This window comes from Colias croceus, chromosome 10, assembly GCF_905220415.1.
Source record: "Colias croceus chromosome 10, ilColCroc2.1".
Lineage (NCBI taxonomy): Eukaryota > Metazoa > Arthropoda > Insecta > Lepidoptera > Pieridae > Colias > Colias croceus.
The window spans coordinates 6,321,848-6,346,265 of record NC_059546.1 but is presented as its reverse complement, the minus strand read 5'-3'; the positions used below and the strand labels follow the sequence as shown (position 1 = coordinate 6,346,265).

At 32.3% G+C, this 24,418-nt stretch overlaps 1 protein-coding gene across 2 annotated transcripts in view; it reads right to left on the bottom strand.

Annotated features, from left to right (window-relative positions):
* The window catches only part of LOC123694781 (lachesin-like), a 42,244-nt gene that overhangs the window by 6,852 nt on the left and 10,974 nt on the right, over positions 1 to 24,418 (bottom strand). The window contains exons 2-5 of one of the 2 annotated variants that reach the window (XM_045640343.1): positions 21,911 to 22,198; positions 16,364 to 16,503; positions 15,541 to 15,726; positions 1,068 to 1,257 (exon numbers count right to left, since the gene is read on the bottom strand). In XM_045640343.1, the coding sequence (XP_045496299.1) occupies positions 1,068 to 1,257; positions 15,541 to 15,726; positions 16,364 to 16,503; positions 21,911 to 22,022 (628 nt within the window). In that variant the 5' untranslated portion in view covers positions 22,023 to 22,198. The remainder of the gene's footprint in view (positions 1 to 1,067; positions 1,258 to 15,540; positions 15,727 to 16,363; positions 16,504 to 21,910; positions 22,199 to 24,418) is intronic. The other variant, XM_045640344.1, reaches the window with a different exon arrangement.

Sequence of the window (24,418 nt, the reverse complement as noted above, 5' to 3'; positions counted from 1 at the left end):
TCCTGACCGAATCTCGGATTGCCACATCATATTGTTTAAACAGTAATCGAGTTCTTTCAAAACGATCTTTTTAAAGGAAATGAATCTCAGTCACGGGCTTGACGACCACTTACTTTTGTAAATTAAGAAATATTGGCCGTATTTTTTCGAATGAAAAAGGTAAAAGTTTCGTATTTGTACAGAGAATCCTTTGATCTTATTAATACTTGACATTATCCTTCGTAAAGCCTAGGTCGAAGCGAAACCCCTAATACGAGCCGTACATTACATGTTATCTTTGTGTTGCTCCACTTGACGATTATTCAATAAAATTTTTAGGTCGCTACACTTATACTGTTTCGAATATTCGTTCCAATATCTTAAGGCGATATCTTAATAAATCCCATAAAACTCCAATGTTTTAACCGCGCGGGCACCTGCGCCCGCTTCAGGCGGGCTTTGAATGCAAAATTAGTCTTGTTTCTTTTTTACCACTTAGTTGGATCTCCTCAATGTGAATAGAATTCAAAAGAAAATTGACGTTTTATGTCCTGCTTTTAATATGAACGACTATTATTATCGTTCGCAATGAAATTGAATAAGAAAATTCGTGAAAGAAGCAAAAAACTGAATGATATATTGAATGGGACGTGTACGGCATATTTTGGAACGATTTCTGTATAAAAAAATACGTAATTTTACGTGATTTAATACCTCTACTTACAGACAAGTGAAGAATAGTCCCTTGGAATAATATTTTTGATCTTTTACACTTCACTACGTATTCATTACGCCTTACATTTTTATAAGATAAAATGAGCACCTATTAAGATTAAAAATAAAAGACAATTGAGCAACACGTTGAAAATCTTCGTGTATTTGAATGTTCATGACGTCTGAATTTGCATGTAGATGAAATGAATAAAACCATTTTTGGAAAGCGGAGTTAACGATTTGGAAGCGTTAATCTTTTACTGCGTTCGTAATTTTGGTACGTTCATTAAAACTATTTTTGAAGCGTTTTAATTAAGCTCAACACTTTTGGAAACGTTTAATTTGAAGCTGTGTTTTGTGTTATGAAATGTTACCTTTTTCTTCGTTGCCATTTTCATCACGAAACACTATGTTGCGGCCTCCTTGTCTTTTCCATGATATAGTGGGTTCGGGCACTCCGTTGGCTGTGCACCTCAGTTCTATGGAACCACCTTCAGGGGCACTAGCTTCCGACCCGTCGCTGTCTGCGATGTCTGGCGGTATCACCACTGATAGATGACCCATCTATGGAAATATTAGTATTGTTAGTTAGTTACTATTAGAAGTTACTAGGCATATACACAAGTTACAAGCAAACCCAGAAACCGTTTCTAATTTATTATTATGAAATATTTTATTTACAAAGATAATATTATGTAGGTAGGTACTAGTGTAAATGAAAAAGAGGTACAAAATTTACTGTTTTTTTTTTTTTAATTTACTGTGTTAAGTTAAATAAGAAACTGATTTTGTATCACCAATCGTTATTTGATTTATTTGGAATATTTTTACTGAATGATATATAGTTAAAAATATCAGTTTATATATAGAAAATTATTGAATTCAAAAGGTCTTGTATTGATTCTATAAATAATCAAAATACTACAAAATTACAAATGACACAACATAAAATAAATGCGTAATCAGGCGAATGGCATTTTATAATAAAAGCCAACGAATACTTTAGCTTATTCAACATATAAAAGAAAATGAATTAACTAAGCTTACTGATACATATCATATTGCCAACTATATTGAAATAATAATATTCTGAGAGATTCTCTAGAGAATGAAAACGCGTTATATTAAGGCTTCTGGTTTAGATAATTCCTGGTAAACCACTCTCAGCATAAATATATTTTAGCTTAGGTAAGGGAATTAAGTGCTAAACCAGCAAATGGGAACTTATTTTACTTTTCTCCTTAGCAATTATTTTACGGTCGCTTTAACTCGACCGGGTTTTGCACCTTAGCACCTTTTCGTAGAATAAAATGGTTTTGATTGTATGTTGGAAATATTCTAGATTATAGATATCCATCGTGAATATCTCGAAACAATATTGTTTTAAAGTGAAACGCTAATACTGGCTAATAAAAAAACAATAAATAAAATGAAGTCAATTAATGAGGAGAACGCATAGGTTTTCAACCAACAAAAACAAAATGAAAACATAATTAAAAAGAATTGATCATGAAAAATCAAAATAAATACATTTATACTTGTTAGAATTCATTAAAATTCTATAGAACGGATGGCCACAATGTAATAGATTTTTATTATGTATCATTTTGCAAGCAGCAAATGACCCAACGGAATACAATTAAACGAAACCCACGTTGTTAATTGTTTAATTAAAAAGGGAGTTTCATAACTTTTATAACATAATACATCGTTGTGAAAGTTATTATATTATTTTGTTTCTAACATTATCCTGCATTACTTTGTTCTATATTGAATATAAATTCATCTGAATATTATTAAATACTAGCTGCTCCCCGCGGTTTCACCCCCGTAACTCCTCTCCCGTTGGACGTAGCGTGATGATATAAGGCCTATAGCCTTCCTCGATAAATGAGCTATCTAACACCGAGAGAATTTTTCAAATCGGACCAGTAGTTCCCGAGATTAGCGCGTTCAAACAAACAAACAAACAAACTCTTTAGCTTTATAATATTAGTATAGATTTTACTTTTTTTTAAAGTGAAACTCCTTAAGACACGTTGAGAGTAAAATTTTAAGGTCGCGTCATGGCAATACCGTCATGGAGTAAGGCGATATTTTTGGTATCTTTATAATTTGCCAAAGAAGTTTCACTTCTGACACGTGTGCTCTGCACACACGCGCTTTTTTTTAATTTAAGTAGGACATAAAAGACACCTACACAGATAATCAAAGAGCCACTATACTTTTAATCATTAAATAATAGCTATGATATCTGAATTTGTCCCTTAGCGTAAACAATATGTAGCTGAGGTTGATGAATCTAAGTGTTTACTGTTTTCTATACAACATATATGGCGGTAAATGCCGTTATTCGGCAGACGACATTGACAAAGATTGATACAGCCATTCCGTTTTGTCAATGCTTTGTACTTGAAGGGAAGATTTATCCTATACATATTCTACGCTTAATCGTATAAATGTTGTTTTATTTGGAGGAAAATTGGTTTTATTAAATCGGTATATTAAAATCACATTTTGTAAACTGTTTGTTTTCGAAGACTTATAAGAGAATTTTTAAGGAAGATGAGAAATAGAATAAACATACCAACTACTACGTAATAATACATCTTTTTATTTTCCATGCTGTTCACAGCGGGTAAAAAGCAATAATTTTTAAACCATTACAGATACCTTGTAGGAGGGTTAAGATAAATAGAATTCGAAATAACATAAAATTTAGGCATCAAAATTATATCATCATTGAACATTATCACAGATTACCCAATAATTACTATGTACATTGCAACATAGTGAAATGTAGTAGCGTTAAATATAGTAAACAGCGTAATGATTTATAGTGAAACCCTATTATTCAACACCAAATGAATATCACGTGTGACATCGATTGTATTCGCTTAATTTTCCATTTTTGGCATTCAAATAATGCAAAGCAATGCAAGCTGCATTAATATTTGAACAATGCGCAGTCCATTAAATCCAATACAAAGTAAATCAATATTTCTCTTAATAGGTACCTACTCGTCGAAGTTTCGGAATGAATAGAGTTTAGTTGAAAACAAAAGGAAATCAGTAATTATCGTACGTTCCCGCGGGAACTAGCTAACTCAGCGCTTAATACTGCTTTCTGAGAAGCTCCTTATTCGATCATAACATTTCCATTATTAGTTTGATGTAGTTCATTTGTTTTGCTTCCTTAAAATTAGTCATTTATAGGTACGTACTTCCTAATTCCTACCACCATAACTATTTAGTAATCAGTTAATATTCAGCTACTACTCAATTTAAAAACAAGAACAATATTCATATAAAAGTGTATGAAAATGATTCACCTTCCGCTAGCTTAGATTCTAGTGCAAAGAATAAAGTAAAATATGATGTTATAACTCGAGATGATCCAATAAACTGGCATTATTATATCCACAGAACAGATTATATCCGACCTAGGTACCTAGTGCACACTAAAAGTTTTGCATTTCTGGCCACCCATAAATGTTTGAATTTCGAATGTTATATTTTTTTAACATAATATGATATAATATCTCATGAGTTGAGGAAAAAAAATTTGGCGGGAATCACTTGTCCCTAGTACAACCTAGCACCTTGCGATTTCTTCCTTTTCCCAAAAATCTATGATTATGAGTGGTTCGACATTTACGTGGCCAGAAGAGGCCGTGATGCTTTCAAACAGCACGCTGAAAACATACCCTCAGACCAATGCTCCTCATGTTTCCAGAAATGGTTTGAATGGATGAAAAAGTGATTTAAATGTAACAGAGAATACTTTAAAGAGTATTAGATATATTATCAGACAAATAAATTATTTTATTTATTAGTTACGCAAAACTTTCAGTGTGGCCCACGTATGTGCTTAATATTAAACACAAAGTAGCACACGATAATATGTTAGTATAAGATGTACCTAATACGTGAAAGGAACTGCCCACTGGTGTAATAAAAAGCTTCATCAATAGCGCATTTATTGACTCGACAAATTAAGTTTTCCGTCAGTGCTCAAAGAACGTAAAAGAAAATAAATATAAGCAAGCCGCTCCAGTAAATAGTGAAGAGAAACACGATCAAAGATCAGTTGGTTACATTAGCTCGTGCCGCTCGCGCGTGAAATGATACGGATCACATTAAACCACTCTGAGGCAGCAAATCTCTGAGAGTTTCACTTGATTTTAACCAGCCCTAGTACTAGATAGTCGCTTTATATATTAGGAGATAAATATATTTAAACGATTTAAAGAAATCAAATGAATGGGCTTTAAAAACGTCTATCAATACATCAGAAAAACTTGTGATGACATGAGGGAAAGTCCTACCAAATCTTAATTAAATGTAAATAGGAATGTTTGACTGAGAGTAAACAGCTTACATAGTAAATCGATCCTGTATATTACAATTTCAAATACAATTTGTCTGTTAGTGGTTAGTTGTACTTATATCGTTCAAACTGATGTGTCGCGATATAAAGTGCCTAACTATCATTATTTATTTTGCCGGACATGGTATTAACAATATAAATTGTTAGTATCAAAATTTAGCAGTGATGAAACGGGGAGGATAGAGAATAAATAGCGGCTATAAAACACTTATTTTTCAATTACCTACTATAACATCAATCGATTTCCACCGAACTTCATTTATATTGCCGTGGATGAGTCTGAATCTAATAATCTTCGAATCCATTTAAGTTATAATAATTATATTTTGCTTTATTTTGCAAATATATATAATTAAAGAGTCTCTGATAAAAATATAAGAAAAGTTTTTTTGCGTATTTTATTACTAGAAAGATTATTTTTTCGTAACTCATGACATTCAATAAGTGCTTAAATTATTCAAAGCATTTGAACTTATATCAAAGTTTCAATAGGTTATATTGTGAAGAAGAATAAGTAACATGCATTCCAATGCATAGACGAGTCTGTGAATGAAATATGGCCCAAATGTGAAGGCACGCGTGAGCGAGACTAACAAAATTCCTTCGACTTGTTGGAATATTTTCTAGACATTACATGTCCAGGTAGAAATTTTATTATGATCTCATTGTGCAATAGCTATAACAATTTTTTAAATTTCACTTGAATATCTTCTTTAACTCATAGATAGCTCCACGAGCAATTAATAATTACAAATTTGAAACATGCAACATTAAATATTTAACAAAAGTAATGTATCCTGTCATATTTTAAAGTTTGTTAACCGTCTCAACTTGTAAACGGCTACAATGCAAACATCTCCTTTGACTATTTTTCGTAGAAAATCACAGAATACACGTAACTGGTCGTGCTTTGATAAAATTCCTCGCGAGCGTAGCGCAGCGAGCCCGGGCCCCATTCAATGGGTCACATTCCCTCTCCAAATATGCACAAGTTATAATTTTAGCGACATTTCATACCTAACTCCGTTCAACTTTGTGTTTCCATACTAAATTTCGCAGCTACAGGAAATTTTAATTACACTCTCTATTCCTTTTACCGACGCATTCTTTTAACATATAGTTATGAGCTGTGAATTGATGCAACGAAAAATTCAAGTTAAAGTTTAATCAAGGCGGTGTTTTATTTTGCCTTTGACTTTTTTGTTTTATGTAAGTTATTTTATTTGCTATCCGAAATTCCAATTAAACAAGAACCTTTCCTGCTTACAATGAAATCATTTTTTATAAATTTATTTAAGTATATGTATGTTTTCTAAACCAAAATGTGTTTACAATACCAAAATGATATTTTGTACAATGATAAGTTGTGTTATAAGACATGCCAGTTAAGCGATGTCTCTCTCTTCGTAAACAAAATTCAAATTTTAGTCTATATTGTTATTCAACATGTCTTACTGTTGAAGTTAAAGCAATAAAGCTGTAACATTATGTTCTGTTGTGGAATGTTATATAAGATTTTATTGAGGAATTCTTTACATTTTGAATGATGTTTAATTAGAAATATTTCGTTTAAATAAGTAATTAGCGCTAAAATGGTAGGAAAGCAAGGTATAAAATATAAAATAAAAGTTACGATGAACTTTGTAGGTACTCAACGTAGGTTCTATTTATTATACATAAAAACTATCGAACAATTCTCTTACATAATAATTTTAATGGTACCCTATATTCAATTTAACCATTGCGGTCATTTCAAACAATTTATAGCTGGCGACCACACGCTGTAAAATTCAAAGCATGTAGGTCAATACTAATGAATAACGGAGTAAAAATATTTCATAATAAAGTTCAGCACCAATATTAAAATCCAAGTCTCACTTTGCCAGTTTTTACGTCTGCAGACAGCTTGCATCGCATGAATTATGCAAATTCCTAGTGCAGACTGCGACTGAATCGCGATGTGACAATGTTCGCTTAAACACAATAAAATAAAATACGAGTAGACAAAGTAACTCAACAGTTTATGTATCACGAACCGATTCATTAAAGTGAAACTTATGCTATTATTCAAATCTTTATGGCCGGGTTCTGTGTGGAATAAGTCGATAACAAATCGCTAACAAACGCAAGTACTAAATTTTCAACTGAACAAAGGATTTTAGCAAAAGTACAGTTTGGTATACAGGCTACGAATTAATTATTCTCTATAATATTGCTAATCAATTATTATTGTGAGCACCGTGTTTTTCATACATCTAGAATCACCTATTTTGCATCCATTTCCGTTACGTCCACAGACCTATGTGGACGTAACGGAATTGCTTCTCTGTTGTTGAGTTTTTACAATGAAAGTACGTGTTATTGTTACACCCATCATGATATTTAACTTTTGATGTTGTTATCTAACAGCAACACAAACCTACAAAAAGCTATGATAACCGATAAATGATATGTGGTGTCACGTTACCTTGAGTTACGGTACTCTGAATAGGCATCAACAGGTAAGTGAGTCATTTATTTCTACTCGTAAAACATTTCTCCCGGCGTACGCAATGACGTGAGGGAGAAGCAAGTCGGACGTGTGGAGATATTTTTAACTCATCACTCAAGCTTAACTAAAACGAAACATACTTTGAACATTCTATGCCGTTAGTGCTACGGGCTATGGATCATTTTAGACTTTGTAGAGCTTAACTTGTTTAAAAGCAAAAACGTTCTACATTCAGTTAGGAGCTAACCACATTCGTCCTTCTGATGTCTTACTTTATAGAATTTTATTAAAATGTATTTCGTTTTCATTTAACAAGAAAAAAAATAGTTACGAATAGAAAATAAAATAAATTAATAATTTAACGTTTTGGAAATCAACTACGTTGAAATACTGCTTGCTTTTATTGTATCATATATTATTATGGATCAATTGAAAACATTTCTTATCCCTACTAATATAATAAATGCGAAATTAACTCTGTCTGTCAATGCGATGCGATATATATGCGAGTTTTCTTTAAATGCGAAAGAAGCCGCGATCGGAAAGCTAGTAATATAATATAATAAAATCTAATACCGAAATAGAGGTTCGTAAAATTATTCCAGTATTCGAGATTTTTCTTATATATCATACTCGTGTGAGAATAGCGCGTACGTAGCACGTAATAAAACACGTTAAGAAAAATTTATTACGAATATAAATCTGCTTGATCTTATTTCGAATACTCTTTACATTAAATCGAAACATATAAAAGTGTTTTGCACACAATATAAAAATCTGAAGGTTTACGGCATTTTGGGGCATCAAGCCGTCTTATGAAAAAGCAAATACTTTTCTAAAAACGCACCTGTCCCCGTTAACAAAAGCCTGTGTGTACTTTACGAATATAAAGGTAAAAAGTTATGAATTATAGATATTATTTTGATTATTTATCATTCAGTCGAATATTCTTTATACTAGGTTACAACCAATAACAACGTACTAACTAGGTACTAACGTACGTAACTGTGTCTCAATAGCCAATAATTTATAGCTCATAACAACGGCTAAATAATATAATATATCCTCAGTATATCGCAAATAGATATAATTAATTCGTGATACAAGCTCGGAACTTATATCGTAAATCTTGTATAAACCTTAAGCCTTCCCGCGATTTAGCAACGTTAGAATTCCAAGCAGCTAGCTGCTTTGTCGAGCTTTATTATTATATTAATGCCAAATTATATCATAAATGAGGCCAATGTAAGGCGAATTCCATCGACTATTCGGGCAAATTCTTTGGGTTCCTTAGCTCAAGAGTTTAGTCCGACGTTAATATTACATCACGAGACAACTATGTGTCGAAGAATGTGTTTATAGTGCCAGGAATTAAGGCATGCCTTTCTCACGTTGGGAAGGTGCCTTTCAGACTTTGCTAATGAATTTATTTACTCTTTTACTAATAGATAAATTAAAAAGTCTGACTTAATTTCAAATATAAACTTACACTTATCACATAAATCATATTATCTAAATAAAATATTTCACAATAACTTCCTTAAAACTATATGCAGACTTAATTTTATAAGTTACATATTTATTTGAAAAATTCTTCCAAGTACGAGCAATAACTTGTAGAGTAAGCTACGTGATCGGTATTCTATCTTCATCGCTCACTTCCTTTAGAAAATAGGTCTTCACATATTTTATTGAATACGACAATAAGAACCTTCCAACCAAATTATAGCACAAAATAATAAAGTTTTCTACACGTTTTGAATTAGAAAGTGTACAAGATGGTAGTTACGTACTCGTTTTTCCGTCGAACACGTTTAGGCAATACAGTCCTAAACACGATTTATTTGTTTTATTAAAAGGCACTTACCCGCGGGAAATAAAATAAGTCTTAGTGATATTAAATCGAGCATCTATCGTACAGATGGGCTCCGATTTCGGCCGTAAACATTCGCAAACGGACCTTAATCCTGGTCATAAAAGTAATCCTCACATAAAGTTACGCGACGATGGACAACATAAGGGTAGAGATTTTCTCGCACAAAGATTTCGAAGTAATTAAGATAAAATGCCATGAGTTTTATACGCATCCGAAGCTAGCTCTCGTTTTTCAACGCTCATACCCAGTTAATCCTCGAGTATGCAATAAAGCTTCTAAAGTATTTGTGTTTCAGGCGAAATTACCCATATTGAAAATACCCTTCATCGCTAACAGCCGGCTAAAGGCTTATTTAAATAAACCCTTATATTATATAGAGACGCACCGCGTGTATCTACCCTTATACATCTAAGTAACTACTTACATTAAATTCCGAAACCTCGCCGATCCGCTAAATATACACTCCTTATCGTTACAGTCCGATACATTTAAATTTGCGTATCGATTTGCAATAAGTTGCTTGTATTTGAGTTGACTCTTCAAAATATTTGCGATTAAAATTGGTTGGAAATACCTTGTGTGTTCGGAGCTAATTGGAATTCTAAAAACTGATAACGTTTAACTATACACTCGGCTTTAATATAGGAGTATTTACATTATAACAGATGTATGTAAGAGTAAGTAAATAAAGAATAAATAATTAACACTATCCAAGCTATCTCCTTTTAATATTAAAAGAAAATTAAACTTTTGGAATTTTAATTGGACTTACTTATAATATACACAATTTTATTTTAATAAAATATTCGCAAGTTATTTATCTCTTTCTTGTATCTTTCCTTTCAAACTGTAATGGATATCGGTACACAAATACATTAGGACTTTCCTGTAGATATTCACCGAAAGGTTCCAAACACTTTGTGACATCTAAAGCCCCGCAGTTGGCTCACAAAAGAAAGTACGGTATCAAAGTCTCGTTAGGGTTAAATAATATTTAAATATGGCCGATCCATGGAGCTTGGTTAAAAAGTTTGATGTATTGGCATATTTACAATGCGTGGCCATGAGCGTACCAAACGAGAAAAAGGGTTGGAAAAAGATCGTCTATCACAGCCTCTGTCAACAGGGTTCGCTGTCAATGCCGCAAAAACAATTAGTAGGTTAATATTTATTTGATTGCGCTCGTTGATTGGATAGTGACTTTAATATTTGTATCATGGATTGAAAAAATAATTATGTTTATATTTGAGTCAATGTGATACTAATACACAAATTTTTACATATTTAAAGTTTGAATTTCATAGAAGGGATGTGCGACTTAGTAATAAGATTAATCATAGTTCAGAAATTGACAAGTAATTCAGATGCCCATAGTACCTTCTTTAATGAAAATCTTAAAACATTTCATTCAATTATGATGTTGTTTGCCTTGTATATATCACAGCATATCACAAAACAAGATCACATCTACGCACCAATTTCCGCCTCACAAACAATTCACAAGTAAATAAATGAATTAAAACATCGTATCCTGTTTTTGTCGGCCAAACAAAAACTTTTGAAACAATTTTCGCTTGCACCGAAAGAATGTTAATTGTGTTCTTTCTCTTTAACAAAAACCTGCTCGTTTTCGCGAGTGGAGTCGGTAACATAAGTTATTTAAAAAAGGAAATAGCATTTATACATTCAAGTTTCCGCTTTCCCAACATCTTTTTACTCCAAATACTTGTGTAATTGTGCGGGTACTCTCAAATTTGCTTTTACACTTAACAAATGTTGGAATCCCGCGAGGGCAAATATAAAAAAGGCCTTTTTCAACGCCTCGTTGTTACTCAACCTAAGCAAATATGGAGCGGGTGAGTAAGACGAACAATTTGGCCCTCCAAATTTACTCAATACAAATAATATATATTTAACGTTGTAATTGTACAAAGAAACATTTGTAAGCCTTACGCGTTGTTATCGGGTAAAGAAGGATGATAATATGAAAGTATTATATTTAATTATTGCAATTCTTCAAAAGATAAAAAATATTGTTGGATTATTTTCACTCCTGAAAGATGTTACAATATACAAAACCACAATACAAGTAGACATTTAAAATGACAAGACTTTGCTAAGCGGCAAGCGTGCCAATAGCACAATCGCAATTACCACATTAAAATGAATGCTAAAACACGTACGTTAATCGCGTCGTTCCCGCAAACGAGCACACGTTACCGGCTTGAAAGTTTCGCATGAAGATGTCGTGGTCACATTCCGCCCCTTTGCAAATGCTTGCATTCCTCAACGAAATTCCTCCACAGACCCGTGCCTTGCTATTGTCACAATGTTACACCGCAAAGGTAAATAACTTAATAAATGTCAAGCCTATTCTCCCGGAGGTCACTTGTATAACTTCAAAGGTCACTCTTTGTAATTGCTAGTGAACTCATTTTGCTTTTCTACGTCATCGTCACTGATTCATTAATTTTTGTTTGTATTTGCCTATATTGGGGCGCTGTATTACCGACATAAATTGTTTTTACGCTCGAAGAAAATGTAAAAATAATTACGTCATAAATCATTCACCGCAAAAAATACGCACCCGTTTTTCATATTTGAACAATTTTTGACCTAGTAAATATTAATTGTAGTGATTTTTTGTATGATACAAATATCGAAACAAAAGTATTAGTAAATTTTGTTGGTCTTATCAATTTTTATAAAAAAAAATTTTTGAGTTTGGATAATGTATTGGCTTTCGATTCAAAAATATACCAGATTCATATAATGATTGTACATATTCATAAATTCTTAATTGAAATAGATTCTCGAATATACGGCACAGTTGTATGCGCCGTAAACCAAGTTCTAGTTTAAGAACTTTGGCTAACTTCAATGGGTGCAAAGTAAATAGTATAGCATTGTATCGGAGTAGGTGTATTCATGAGTTGACTGATTTTAATTATTGATAACCATTGAGTATGTACGTACGTAACATATTTTTACTTTAGTAAGATAACTTTCTATATTAATGTTAAAATGTCTCTCCTTACAAAAACCTAGAGGAATCGTTCAAAAGAAAAATACATTTGTCCATAATAAACTCGTATACCTATTCAAATGATATTTAAATTAGAAATGAATGAAACGAGCTAGTTTAATATTCGTACATATTTTTAATTTAGCCTTCCATTTCAAATGACAAGGCACCGGATAAAGTAATCGTATATTGGAGGTAACATAGAAAAGATTTTTCAGGGCTCGCAATTCAGTTTTTGTCCTACATTCGAAATTTCTAAATAGCAAGTCGTATAAAATGCACGTTTCTTTGTACATGTACGCTGTCGTTTAAATGTAAAGTGATATCAAAGTACTATTCTGCACGAAAACATCAAGTGAAACTTTTTGATGCTCGAATTTTAGCATGAGATTTGTGTAAAATGAACTTTTTGTCGTAATATTGTTGAAGTGCCCGGTTTAAAGTGCTTACAATAAAGTTAGTACATTTAACTATTGAAATATTGTTTAGCGAGACGTGCCTTTGCCGCCATGTTCGCTTTGAGCACATTTTTGTATTTAGACTTACTTTTGAAAGAGCATAATATATGCATGATAATAAAATCTATTTTTATTAATCTTCAACATTTAAGGATCACAAAAGGTCGTTACATGCGTACTACATATTATTAGAGTTTGAGATTCTTTCAATAAATAAATGTATTTAATATATATAAGTTATGATCAGAAAATTCGATATGAACCTAATAAAGACGATTTAATGCAAATATTAAAATCGCTTGCATTCTCTTCATAAACGGATTGATTTGATTTGAAAACTCTTTTATCATTATAAAATATTGGAGCTAAGCGATCATTGTAAAAGGAATGCTAAGAATTTCATAAATATAAGAATTATTGGAAGTTCGTGCTGTGCAATGAGGTGTGCACTAATTATAATAACTCCAATGCTGATAGACGAGAAATTTTATTTTATTACGTCGGATCAATTCAATGAAAAGATGAAATTATTTTTTTCCTTTATAAACAACTAGCTTTCCGCCCGCGGCTTCGCCCGCGCAGTCAAAGAAAAACCCGCATAGTTCCCGTTCCCGTGGGGTTTCCGGGATAAAACTTATCCTATTTCCCGGGGTAAAAAGTAGCCTATGTCCTTTCTCGGGTATCAAAATATCTCTATAGGTACCAAATTTCATGCAAATTGGTTCAGTATAGTTAAGGCGTGATTGAGTAACAGACAGACAGACAGACAGAGTTACTTTCGCATTTATAATATTAGTATGGATGTTATAAATTTAGAGACTATTAGAACATGATTAATTACTATGCAAGTAAAGTTTACAAATCATTAGTTATTTACGCTATTACGCTTATAATAAATTGATTTATTTAAAGAATTTCATCCTATTCATTCTAAATCTAAAAATAAAGTAAAATCTCTGAAATTAAATAAAAATCTTAACCCTATAAATTTAAAATCTAAAATCTAATTAGATGTTAAAAGAAAGAGCTCTAGTAAATCATTAAAATAATGTTAAAAGAATCGACAATCATTGAAAGTGGCATTGGCAATTGTCTGCTACCTCACCAACGAACAATTGCATTAGCACACAGTAAGAATTTTATAAAAAGCCGTCTTTGATAGAATCTACAATCCTTAAATTGAATTGAGAAGAGGTTTCTAGTTGACTTGAGTACTATATAAAAGATACTGTTTTTTTTTACATGAAGATAATCTTATCTAAAATATAGCTTAAATAAACGTATAATATTCGACCTAAAAGTAAACTTCATCCAATTTATTTCGGAAGACAATATATTACTAATTATATATTCATGAAAGTGCTTTCTGCTTCGATTTAAGAGAAAACATATTAAATAGGATGTTGTGTCCGTTGTAAAATAAAAACAGAATTTAAAAAACTAAATTAGTGCAAACTCAGAATTCATCACCTGCTCAATTAAATAAACAATACATCGTAGTTTCAAAGTAAAATGCATGCTTCATTTAATTATAAATCTCATTAATTTGAAGGATGTATAAATTCATCCATACAACGTAAACAACTGTTCTAAATCTTCAACATTGATGAACTTCTATGTAACAATGTATAACATGATGTAGCTTTAAGTAAACAAGACTTAATTCCCAACTTTCAGCTTACATGTATCTATACATCAATCGTTAAGGAATTTTTCATTAGAAACCGTTATTTAACGTCGACATTCGCGTAAAGAATCCATCAAAATGACACACAGACGTATTATACCGACGGTTTCATATGCAACATATGTAATCCGCTTTTCAAAATCAACTCTACGAATTTCGTCGTTTGGCAAGTTCCTGCAAATACTGTTCTCTATAGTAAGTATATTGATAGAGTATGCTATGCTTTAGAGAATTCTGTATTGAAAAGCTGAGATGGTTTCTAAAGAACTGCATAAACTTAACTTTAAATAGAGCATAGAAGAGTTATTAGGTTATAGTCAGCGGAATTGTAATTGCATCCCGAAACAGAATTATTTATATAGAATCTAGAAAAAAAAAGACGGGTTGCACTCCGGGAGTGCCGGCAGAAGTGAAAACTTGATTATTAACGTTCAGACTGTTTGATATTTTGGAATGGTAGGTATCCGTCTTACGCATGGAATATAAGGGCTAAAAAAAAAAGTCCGTCTTACGCTTTTTCGATCAGGCCACGTGTCCTGACGCGAGTTTAAGATTTTATACCCAACGCCGCTAAAGAAGTTTTCACTTCAAAAATCTATCGATCTAGAAAAATATTCACTATCGCGAGTATAAGGTAATTCAAATAAACAGAGACAAAATGTGCAGTACAAAATAAACTCAGGACGGTTTGAATTAATCATTATTTGTTAACATTACTATAGCAAACAGTAGTAGTAGCAAATAATATTTTCTTTTTTAACCCATTTCGATTTCTGCACTCCTTTTTATATAAACTTCAACAATGCTCTAACCCACATAGCGCACAATATGCTTAAAAGGAGAGCAAAGTTTTCTTTTCACGTATTAATATACATGTATAGATATGCCGTAGTGCGGTTGCCTGTAAAGCGTTATCTTACCTGACTCTTCATAGGATCAGTGTTAATCTGGCACATGTAGGTCCCGGAGTCTTTGGGCTCCACGCTGCTGATGTACAGCTTCCAAGTGTTGTGGCCGTTGTGTGTAACCGACAGCCTTGGATTTATGTTGACCATGTGTGTGTGTATCGCTAGAATCGTTTTGGTGTCCGATTTTATCCATGCCACCTAAAAATAAAATAATATTAGCACTTTTGCAGACGTGACTCGTGAGATGATATTAGATTTCATATTACTTTTCGTGATTTAAAAACAAAAGTATATATTAATAATATCAGTTATAAAACATTTTGGAACTATGTTGCGAGTCCCAAAATTTCGTAGTTTGCATATCTATTTAACATATTATTATAATATAAACATTGCTAGATAAAACGCGCATTTTAAATAACAGTTGTCCCAAAAAGTACGGTATCTATTTTTATGCTATATGGTTTACTCTACCTAGGCATTTGTAAAGATTTCGTATTGTCCCATGGGAAATCAGAAAATCACGAATAAAACCAGCATTTAGGAGCTGGTTAATGAATAAGTCGTTTTGTAGCTCAGTTTCAGTAAACTCCACTATTTTTTTAAGTCTAAAATAAAAACGTAATTGAAAACGCGTAGAGGGTTCTACGTTAAACAACTTTCTATTTAAAGTTGTAGTTGCCAACTACAAATCTACAATAATCCGAAAAATAAAAGATAAAATAACAATGATATTAGTAGCCGCTATATTTACTCTCATTTATTTCGAAAAAAATTTAAAACCTTTACATAAAGACATAAAAAGATTGTTTCACTGCATGATAGCTCAAATTACCTTATACCCGCCGAGATGATTGACAGTGCACGTAAAATGCACATCCCTGCCCAATGCAACCGTAATGTTCTCGAGAGGGGCGAGAAACTCCGGCTCCTGCTCGCCGTACCCCGGGCCCTGCAGCTGACCTGCAATACCGACTAAGTTATCACTTTAATATCAGAGAGCGTTCCAATAAACTCACTATTAATGCGTTCAATTGTAACTGTTTTGTGAACGCGATCGTACTGCAATATGCTTGCGCTATCGAATTATGAGGTTTAATTACGATTCCTCATTATTTTAAAGATTAACAAAAGCGATGGAAACACCAATTTCCATTTCGTTGTTATTTTTGCGGTGGTAATGCACGTAGTAATACGGATGAATCTCAATAATTAAATATAATATAATATCGGAATTTGTTGAAAATAAATTGATAAATATGAAAATACCTGTACAAAAATAGCCTTCGAATCAGATTTTCACTGTAGCTAAATTGAATCAAAAGTTACAGATTGAATTGACTTTTGGACTCGTTTGAAATGGGATTCGGATTCAGCAAACAAAAGTATCATATTGCTAACATCGTTGATTTTTATTAAAATTAATATTTACAGATCGTTAAAATAAAACGTTTTTCAGGATAATTGCACTGTAGGTACTGAACTGTAAAATCTTTGAACAAATTCCAACTAAATTTGAATGGGAATAAATGTAAATGAAGCTTGAATTGACTATACAATAATGAAATTTACACTATATGACCATGTATACAAAGACCCAACTCAATTTTTCTAGATTTTTAAAACAATATAACGATTAATTATTACTTGCTGTAAAAAAACTCTCACACAAAAAAGATCGATCAACTTACTAAAAATATGAACAAAAATTTAACATTTTGAAATATTCTTACTCGCTACTTTATAAATCTAGTAGAAAAAGACTACAGATTAAAAATGCACTGAGTATATTAATTTGTAGAATTTTTTCTGATGTTTGCTATCAATAAAATTAATTATCTGTATAATCTAATTAAAAGTCGCTGTATTGAAATCTATACTTGACTAATAGTTTAAGCGTTTAAATTCTTTAACAGAAGATAAGGCACTATTATTTATCAAAAGACTGTTTTTCTCTTATTAAGTGTAATTTATTTTGTCTGTAATTCTATTCATAAAGTGAATATTGCTTAACTGGCAGTCTTGATATTGATAGCTATCAGTATCAGCACGCTGTGGTTTGCAAATAACTATTACGGGTGCGTAAACAACGTCACATAATTATCAGTCTTCATTTACATTTCTATCTGCGTATATCTAACATATTCATAACACGCCCAGTAAACAGTATAGTACAGTTCCCTCCATAATGAACTGGTTGCAATTAGTATAGGCCATTTGAATGCGGTCAAGCGTTATTCATAATTCGGTTTTGGTCTCCAGCAGTCGGTTTTTGGCGTCCAGTGATTAGGGACAAGTATTGAGAAGGTTACCGCTCTAAAAGGGTCACACTAAATGTCCCATACTGTGACATCAAAACGATTAATGGCTTTGTGGCAGAATTTCGGATAGCCGAATATTTTCGTCCAATTCGACTAATGCAAAATTCTAATTCAATGTTTTTTTACGCTTCGCAGTGACCTGATTGCGGTATTTCATCACGAATGATATATTGCTTACCTACTCCGTTTATATTCGTTATAATTTCGAGGGACATTAATTTTAACATACGTTAAAGATAAAGGCACGTTCATATAGACGAAATTAAAATAAAATTTAGTTTTAAAATATTTTGAAGAAAAGTCGTTTATTAAACTGCAGATATAAAATTAATTTCAATAATTGTAACAATGGATGAAAATAAACCGTTCGTTACAAACAAGGGACAACATCCGTTATCTTAAAGATATCACTGCAGTCCAATAAATTCAAGCAATTATTGACAGCACAAATACAGTCAGCTCATACCGACAAAATAAAACAAAGGCTTATTAATTTCAGCCCGGTTGTCTATACGATCGGTGCATCGTGTACAATAGGATCGGTTGTAAAATGACGTCGATTAAATAACGCTTTATCTGGACCGTCAAATTACCAGGATACGAGCAGAGTAGTGATCACGGCATAATTATTGAGCCCGCATCAATTAATCCCTATGCAACTATGCGTTGGTTTCCGCCTTTCTATGTATCATTTACCACGTTAAATCATGTGAAATTGAGTTAAATGATTTCAATGGAAGCAATGTGATATTGTTTTCAATGTGCACATTGCTTTTATGACACATTTATGATGTTTGGAAAAATTGATTGAAGATTTTAACATCAGTGAATTATCACGTGATTATCACTGATGTTCATTCTTAACCATTAGATTAAGAAACTGAAAAGACCAATAATTAAAAGCTACAAACGAAGAAAACACAGTGGGGGTAATTACAAGTCCATCTATTAAAAAAAATAAAACAATACATAATATAAACAACAACAGAATCAATCTTTATAATAGCTTGCGCAAAGCGCATCCAAGCTCCTTATTCAAACTATTAAAAGTGTTCTGTATAACAATCTCGTTTGCGAGTTATAGAACTTTAGATCCGAGCTAATATACTATCTGCCAGTTATTCCTACAATGTGCTACTCTGACACAAATTCCACTTGGACAAGCTGTCCCCTTTCCGATTGTCTGAACTAAGATTTACCCAGTAGATGTTATGGTGTATAAACTATTTAACAAGACTGGTGTTATAATAATTATCATATTTGGTGTGTCTTTTTAATTTTTGAAAAATATACTTACGTTATAGATATAAATCACAAATTTTCATAGCTCGTGAATCAAAAATAGATTCACAAACACGAGCAAACTACAAACCTATATTTCATACACGGTTCAAAACATTGAATTTATGCTAACATGAAACAAAAATAATATCTAGATCGGTTCAAAAGTTACATAGAACGGATAACAACGTAAATATCACTGTCCACTTTATTATTATAATTTCAATGAAGTAGTGAATCGTAAAATGAATATAAAATAAAAATTGTGTCAACTCACTGCCAGTTAATGAGTTTCCGGACTGCTGGTTGATATGAGCTTAAATTAAATCTACGTAAAATTGATTTATTTAAAGATGTAAGAATATAACAAGTGATAACTGCGTTAAAAACAACCGACTTCAAACTTGCACTTGAAAAATTTACAAATACCTACAGACAAAAATGCTCATAAAATAAAAACTACTGGGCCTATCCGAATAAAATTTTTATGGGACCAATTCGACACCATCCCGCATCGAACAAAAAAAGAATCACGTAAATCGGTTCAGAAACCTCGGAGTAATCGGTGTACATACATAAAAAAAAAAAAAAAAAATATACCGGCCGAATTGATAACCTCCTCCTTTTTTTTGAAGTCGGTTAAAAAATAAGGGTATGTACGATAAGCCTTATAGTTATCATGTTTTGCTATAACCATAGTAGATATATAAGAATACTAGCAGTCCGCCCCGGCTTCGCCCGTGGTACATATTTACGTTTTCTCTACATAAGAACCATCCTCGTACTTCAAGAAATATAATAAAAAAAGGATTAACGAAATCGGTTCAGCCGTTCTCAAGTTATGCTCTTACCAACACATTTTGGGATTCATTTTTATATTATAGATATTTCATATTATTTTAAGTGCAAAAGTTAGGATAATATGGAAACAAACGAAATAAAGCTACGCTACAATATTTAATAAGACGTTATGTCGGTAAGTTTATGATAAATATTTAATTAAGTTCTCTCTTCTATTTCACTACATTTTTCCATGTATTGCAGCAACTTTATTGAAATTTATGACCAATCAAGCATACCGAATACCTACACTTATCTTTAAAATATATTTTTATTATGTTTTTTATAAATTTATAAAATAAAAGCAAGTTGTATTTTAGTTCATTCGTAGTTTCAACGATAGCGGCAGTTAATCTGGCCCGTGTCAAAAATGTCGCATCAAAGTTTTTTCATATAAGCGAGTTTCACACCGAATGAAAATTAATAACTGTAGCATCGCCCATCGGCCACTAACTTTAACGACGATGCCGTTTATCTTGATATCACTTTACGACTTGAAATATATAATTTGATGATATTTGCGAAACATTCTGTGGTTATTTAGTAGAAATAATAAATATATAAAAGGGGCTGCCAATTTTTATTCATGTAAATTATTCACGCATAGAAGAACGCTTTCAAATGGTCGATCCAAATTTAAATTTTCAAAGAACGGTGGTAGATACTGTTCATTAATTAATATCTACCTACTATTGATCCTTCTAATGTTTATAAATCTACAGATTTGTTCCATTAATCTTGATTTACACCTAATCAAAACTTTGAACATAATATAAATCATATTTGTACGCATTTCGAATTTCGCAGCTCCATCCGATTTCGTATTCCAATTATTCAGTATTTTGCGCCCATCGACGTCTATAATTACATTCTGATAGAATTGCATTAAATTCACCACGCGTCCGTAATTTCCATACGGATAATGCAATGATTAGCTCTTATCAAGTGTTAATTTTATTGTTTCGAAAACCGCTCCGTCTTTCGTTGTTCTGACCGCTGGTAGAATTCATTACAGTTTACATAAAGAAATCCACCATGGCCACTGCAGAGATGAGTTAAAAGCGTAAAGCAATTAAAAGAAGGGTTGTTTAGAGTGTTTTCAATTAAACTTGGAATCTGCTAAGGCAACGTTCTAACGTCAGAGTAAGCGTGCCGACAACGTGAGAGAATCTGGGTCGGCATTGCTTCTAAACTGCAGCTAGCGTAGACAGTCATTAAAGCGCAACAATTTGTTCGATCCCATGTAGGGGTTAGTTTTACGGTTCCACAGCATCGCTTACAATGTCTAGACGTGCAGCATATTTATTTGCACAGATTTCTATAAGACATTAATATCACATTAATATCTTGTCTAATACCTCCATCACGTAATTACAATTAAGCAAAAGTAATAAAAAGTGTCGCTTTAAAGACAGAAAATTAAATTGCTACAGTCATTTTTAAATTAAAGCGCAGTTTTATAAGATGCTGCGAACGATGAAAATGAACATTGGCCGGTGACTTTCGAGGGAAGATTTAGTGGCACTCACATTAATTTATTCGGTGGCAGGAAGAGAAAATTAATGTTTTCAGAGAGGCGTAAGGAGGTACTGGACAGGATATTAAGCCTTTCATCAGGCTTGCTTTTATGGTTCGTTTAGACCAAAGTTACTAGCTGCGCCAAATCAAACGGGCCTTCGGAATGTCTGCATTATTTATTACCTATCTTCATTGATTAAAAAGATTTTACCAATCTAATAATTAATATTTAAATTAAATATAAATAAGCATGTTATGTTTTTATATCCATTACTTACCAGCTGTGGCTTACCAGCAATATGTAATAAACACTGGTAAATTGTATACAGGATTTAAATTAACTTAAACTATAAAAAATTAAAGCAAAATGTTGACCAAGAAAAGCAGAAAATTAGTTATAAAGAAACAACTTTAAAACTTACCAGCCACAATAGTAAGAAGCGCAAATGTAGAAACTAGCGGGAGCCCTCCGGTTTCCATGGTAACGGCTCGCGAACGCCTCGGTACCTCCGCAGCCATAATGTCAACAGACATTTGATTTCCAACCGGCTCTATCTCACATTTCGCCCGTTATAATACCATTATACTCTTCGGGAAATTAAAATTTTATTGTCTTCGCTTCTATGTGCATAGCAAATATTTTTACAACGCTATTCTATGTTTTGTTTCTTATTGTCATGTTACAATGGTATCTGTGATTTCCGTCACATCTGAAACAAAGAAAACAATTATTTAAAAACAAAACATCACAACATATCTTAATTGATTTTTATCAATACTTGTACATATTATTAATGCAACTTTTTTATATTTACTTAGGTATATTTTTTGTCGTATATTGCAGCATGACATTTTTTATGAATTTTCTATTTGTTTCAATTAGCAGAATATCAAAAATTTTGTTCAAATAGAAACAGTATCTAGTTACTATTGATAAAGAAACGATAATTGCTAGCACTCGTTGGTTGTATAAGTCGTAATTGAGTCGAGTTCTTTTGTTCTGTTTCTTTTTCTTACCATTCGGTCATCGGTGAGAAATTACTATTTTTTCAGTACTTAATTACGAACTTACATATTTCAACTGTGCCGTAGCTTATTTAAAAAACTATTACTTTACTCGGAAATGTAGATGGTCTGCTTATACCTTCACTTAAAGCGAGTTATCCTAATATATGTCTTACATTTGTAGCAAAAGCGCTGTTTAAAATGAACCTGATTTATCTTTTCAATAGTATTTCTTTTTACTATTCAACTAAGTCCGACTGTATTCCCGCGCACACCAAAATTGGATTAAATTGCTCTCAGTTTATATAATATACCTATCTACAATATATTAAGCATATGTAACCAGTTTCTGCCATGATAATAACTTATTTTCATATTAGATTAAGTCAATGCCGATATTTACTAAATAGGAATCATTGAGGATACATATTCAAATTTTGTATGCATTCTGACCAAACGGATACCAACTTCCTTTATCTGGACAAATCTGCTAAATCACACAAATCTTATCATTATAACATTGTGTGGTAGGTACATCAATAATAATAATCCAGAAACACTTAAAACAATACTCTCATATACAATAAAAAGAAACGTGTAACATCCGTAACAATTATTTTCAAAAGCTTTCATAAAAGCTAATAAAACACCCGAAGAACAGTTCTAACCATTTATTCATACTAAACAGAATAATGAATACAACAAGCTTCACAAGTAGGTACACATTATATGCGATGTGGATAAAACGTTACATGGGCTCTGTAGTTAGTTTTTTATTACAGCAGTTTCCGCGCGTAGCGTGAACAAACTCAGATAAAACACGAATGATTGCCGTTCTGTTACTATATTGTTTCGAGTGTTTGTTTGTTCCCTTTGATTCATCATATCTTTGTAAAAAGGATACAGTAAAACAGCAGTTAAAACAATCGCATAGTTGATATTGTATCGATAATCCTTACGTTACTGTCTCATATTAATATCGCTTATTTTTATATATTATGTAAGTGTAGCCCCTGCAAATTAGGTTTAAAATCATAAATTATCTATAACAAGTTAATCACGAGTTAATCAACAAGTATCTCATGATTTCAAAGATCATCCTGCTCATCATAAAATAATTTCTCAATTGTAAGTATTAGATAATTTCAACAATTCATGATGAAAATATATTATAATATACACTCAATTCTTTCAAGCACAATTAATCAGAATCAACTAAATAATATGTAACCACTTAATTTAAAATCTCTCCTTTCGTTGCAAATATCACATTTTATAATAATTGTCCCTGCATTACACATCCATATACCTAAATATATAAAATATTGGATGCAGAATTGCGGAGACCGAATAACACAATAAATCACTTCACATAGAATGATCGTTTACAGGATATGCCACTTGGCACAATCGATTGAAACGCGTTCACTCTGGTAACATGCGACGGCAGTGTCTTTGCCATAGGAACGGGCGTCGCGACAATAAACAATATAAACAACCCTACCCTGCGTTTGACACCAGCCCGTTCGGAGTGGATTAGAGCGCTCTACAGGGAGTTCGGCAGCATTTAGGGAACGTAATAGCCTTCCACCGTGACCTGTTTTAGTTGCGACAAATAGAGATTTACGGGATTGCCTTTCGGGCTTTCCGAAGGGCGCCTATTCTTCCCTATAAAATTCAATGCTCCGTATACCACACGGTAACTTTATTCTGTCGCTTTTAAAACACGATTTACATTCACTGCTTCGTGTCTTCTATAAAACTCTAACGCGAACTGTCATTCGATTACTCTCATTCGACAAACTGTCCAACAAAGTTTCGAACAATTTAATTCCCCTTGAAATATGCACGAAAAATTTGCCAGCAAAAAATGGGCGAATGAACGTTTAACGCAGACATTAATAAAAATGAACGAGTGTAAAATA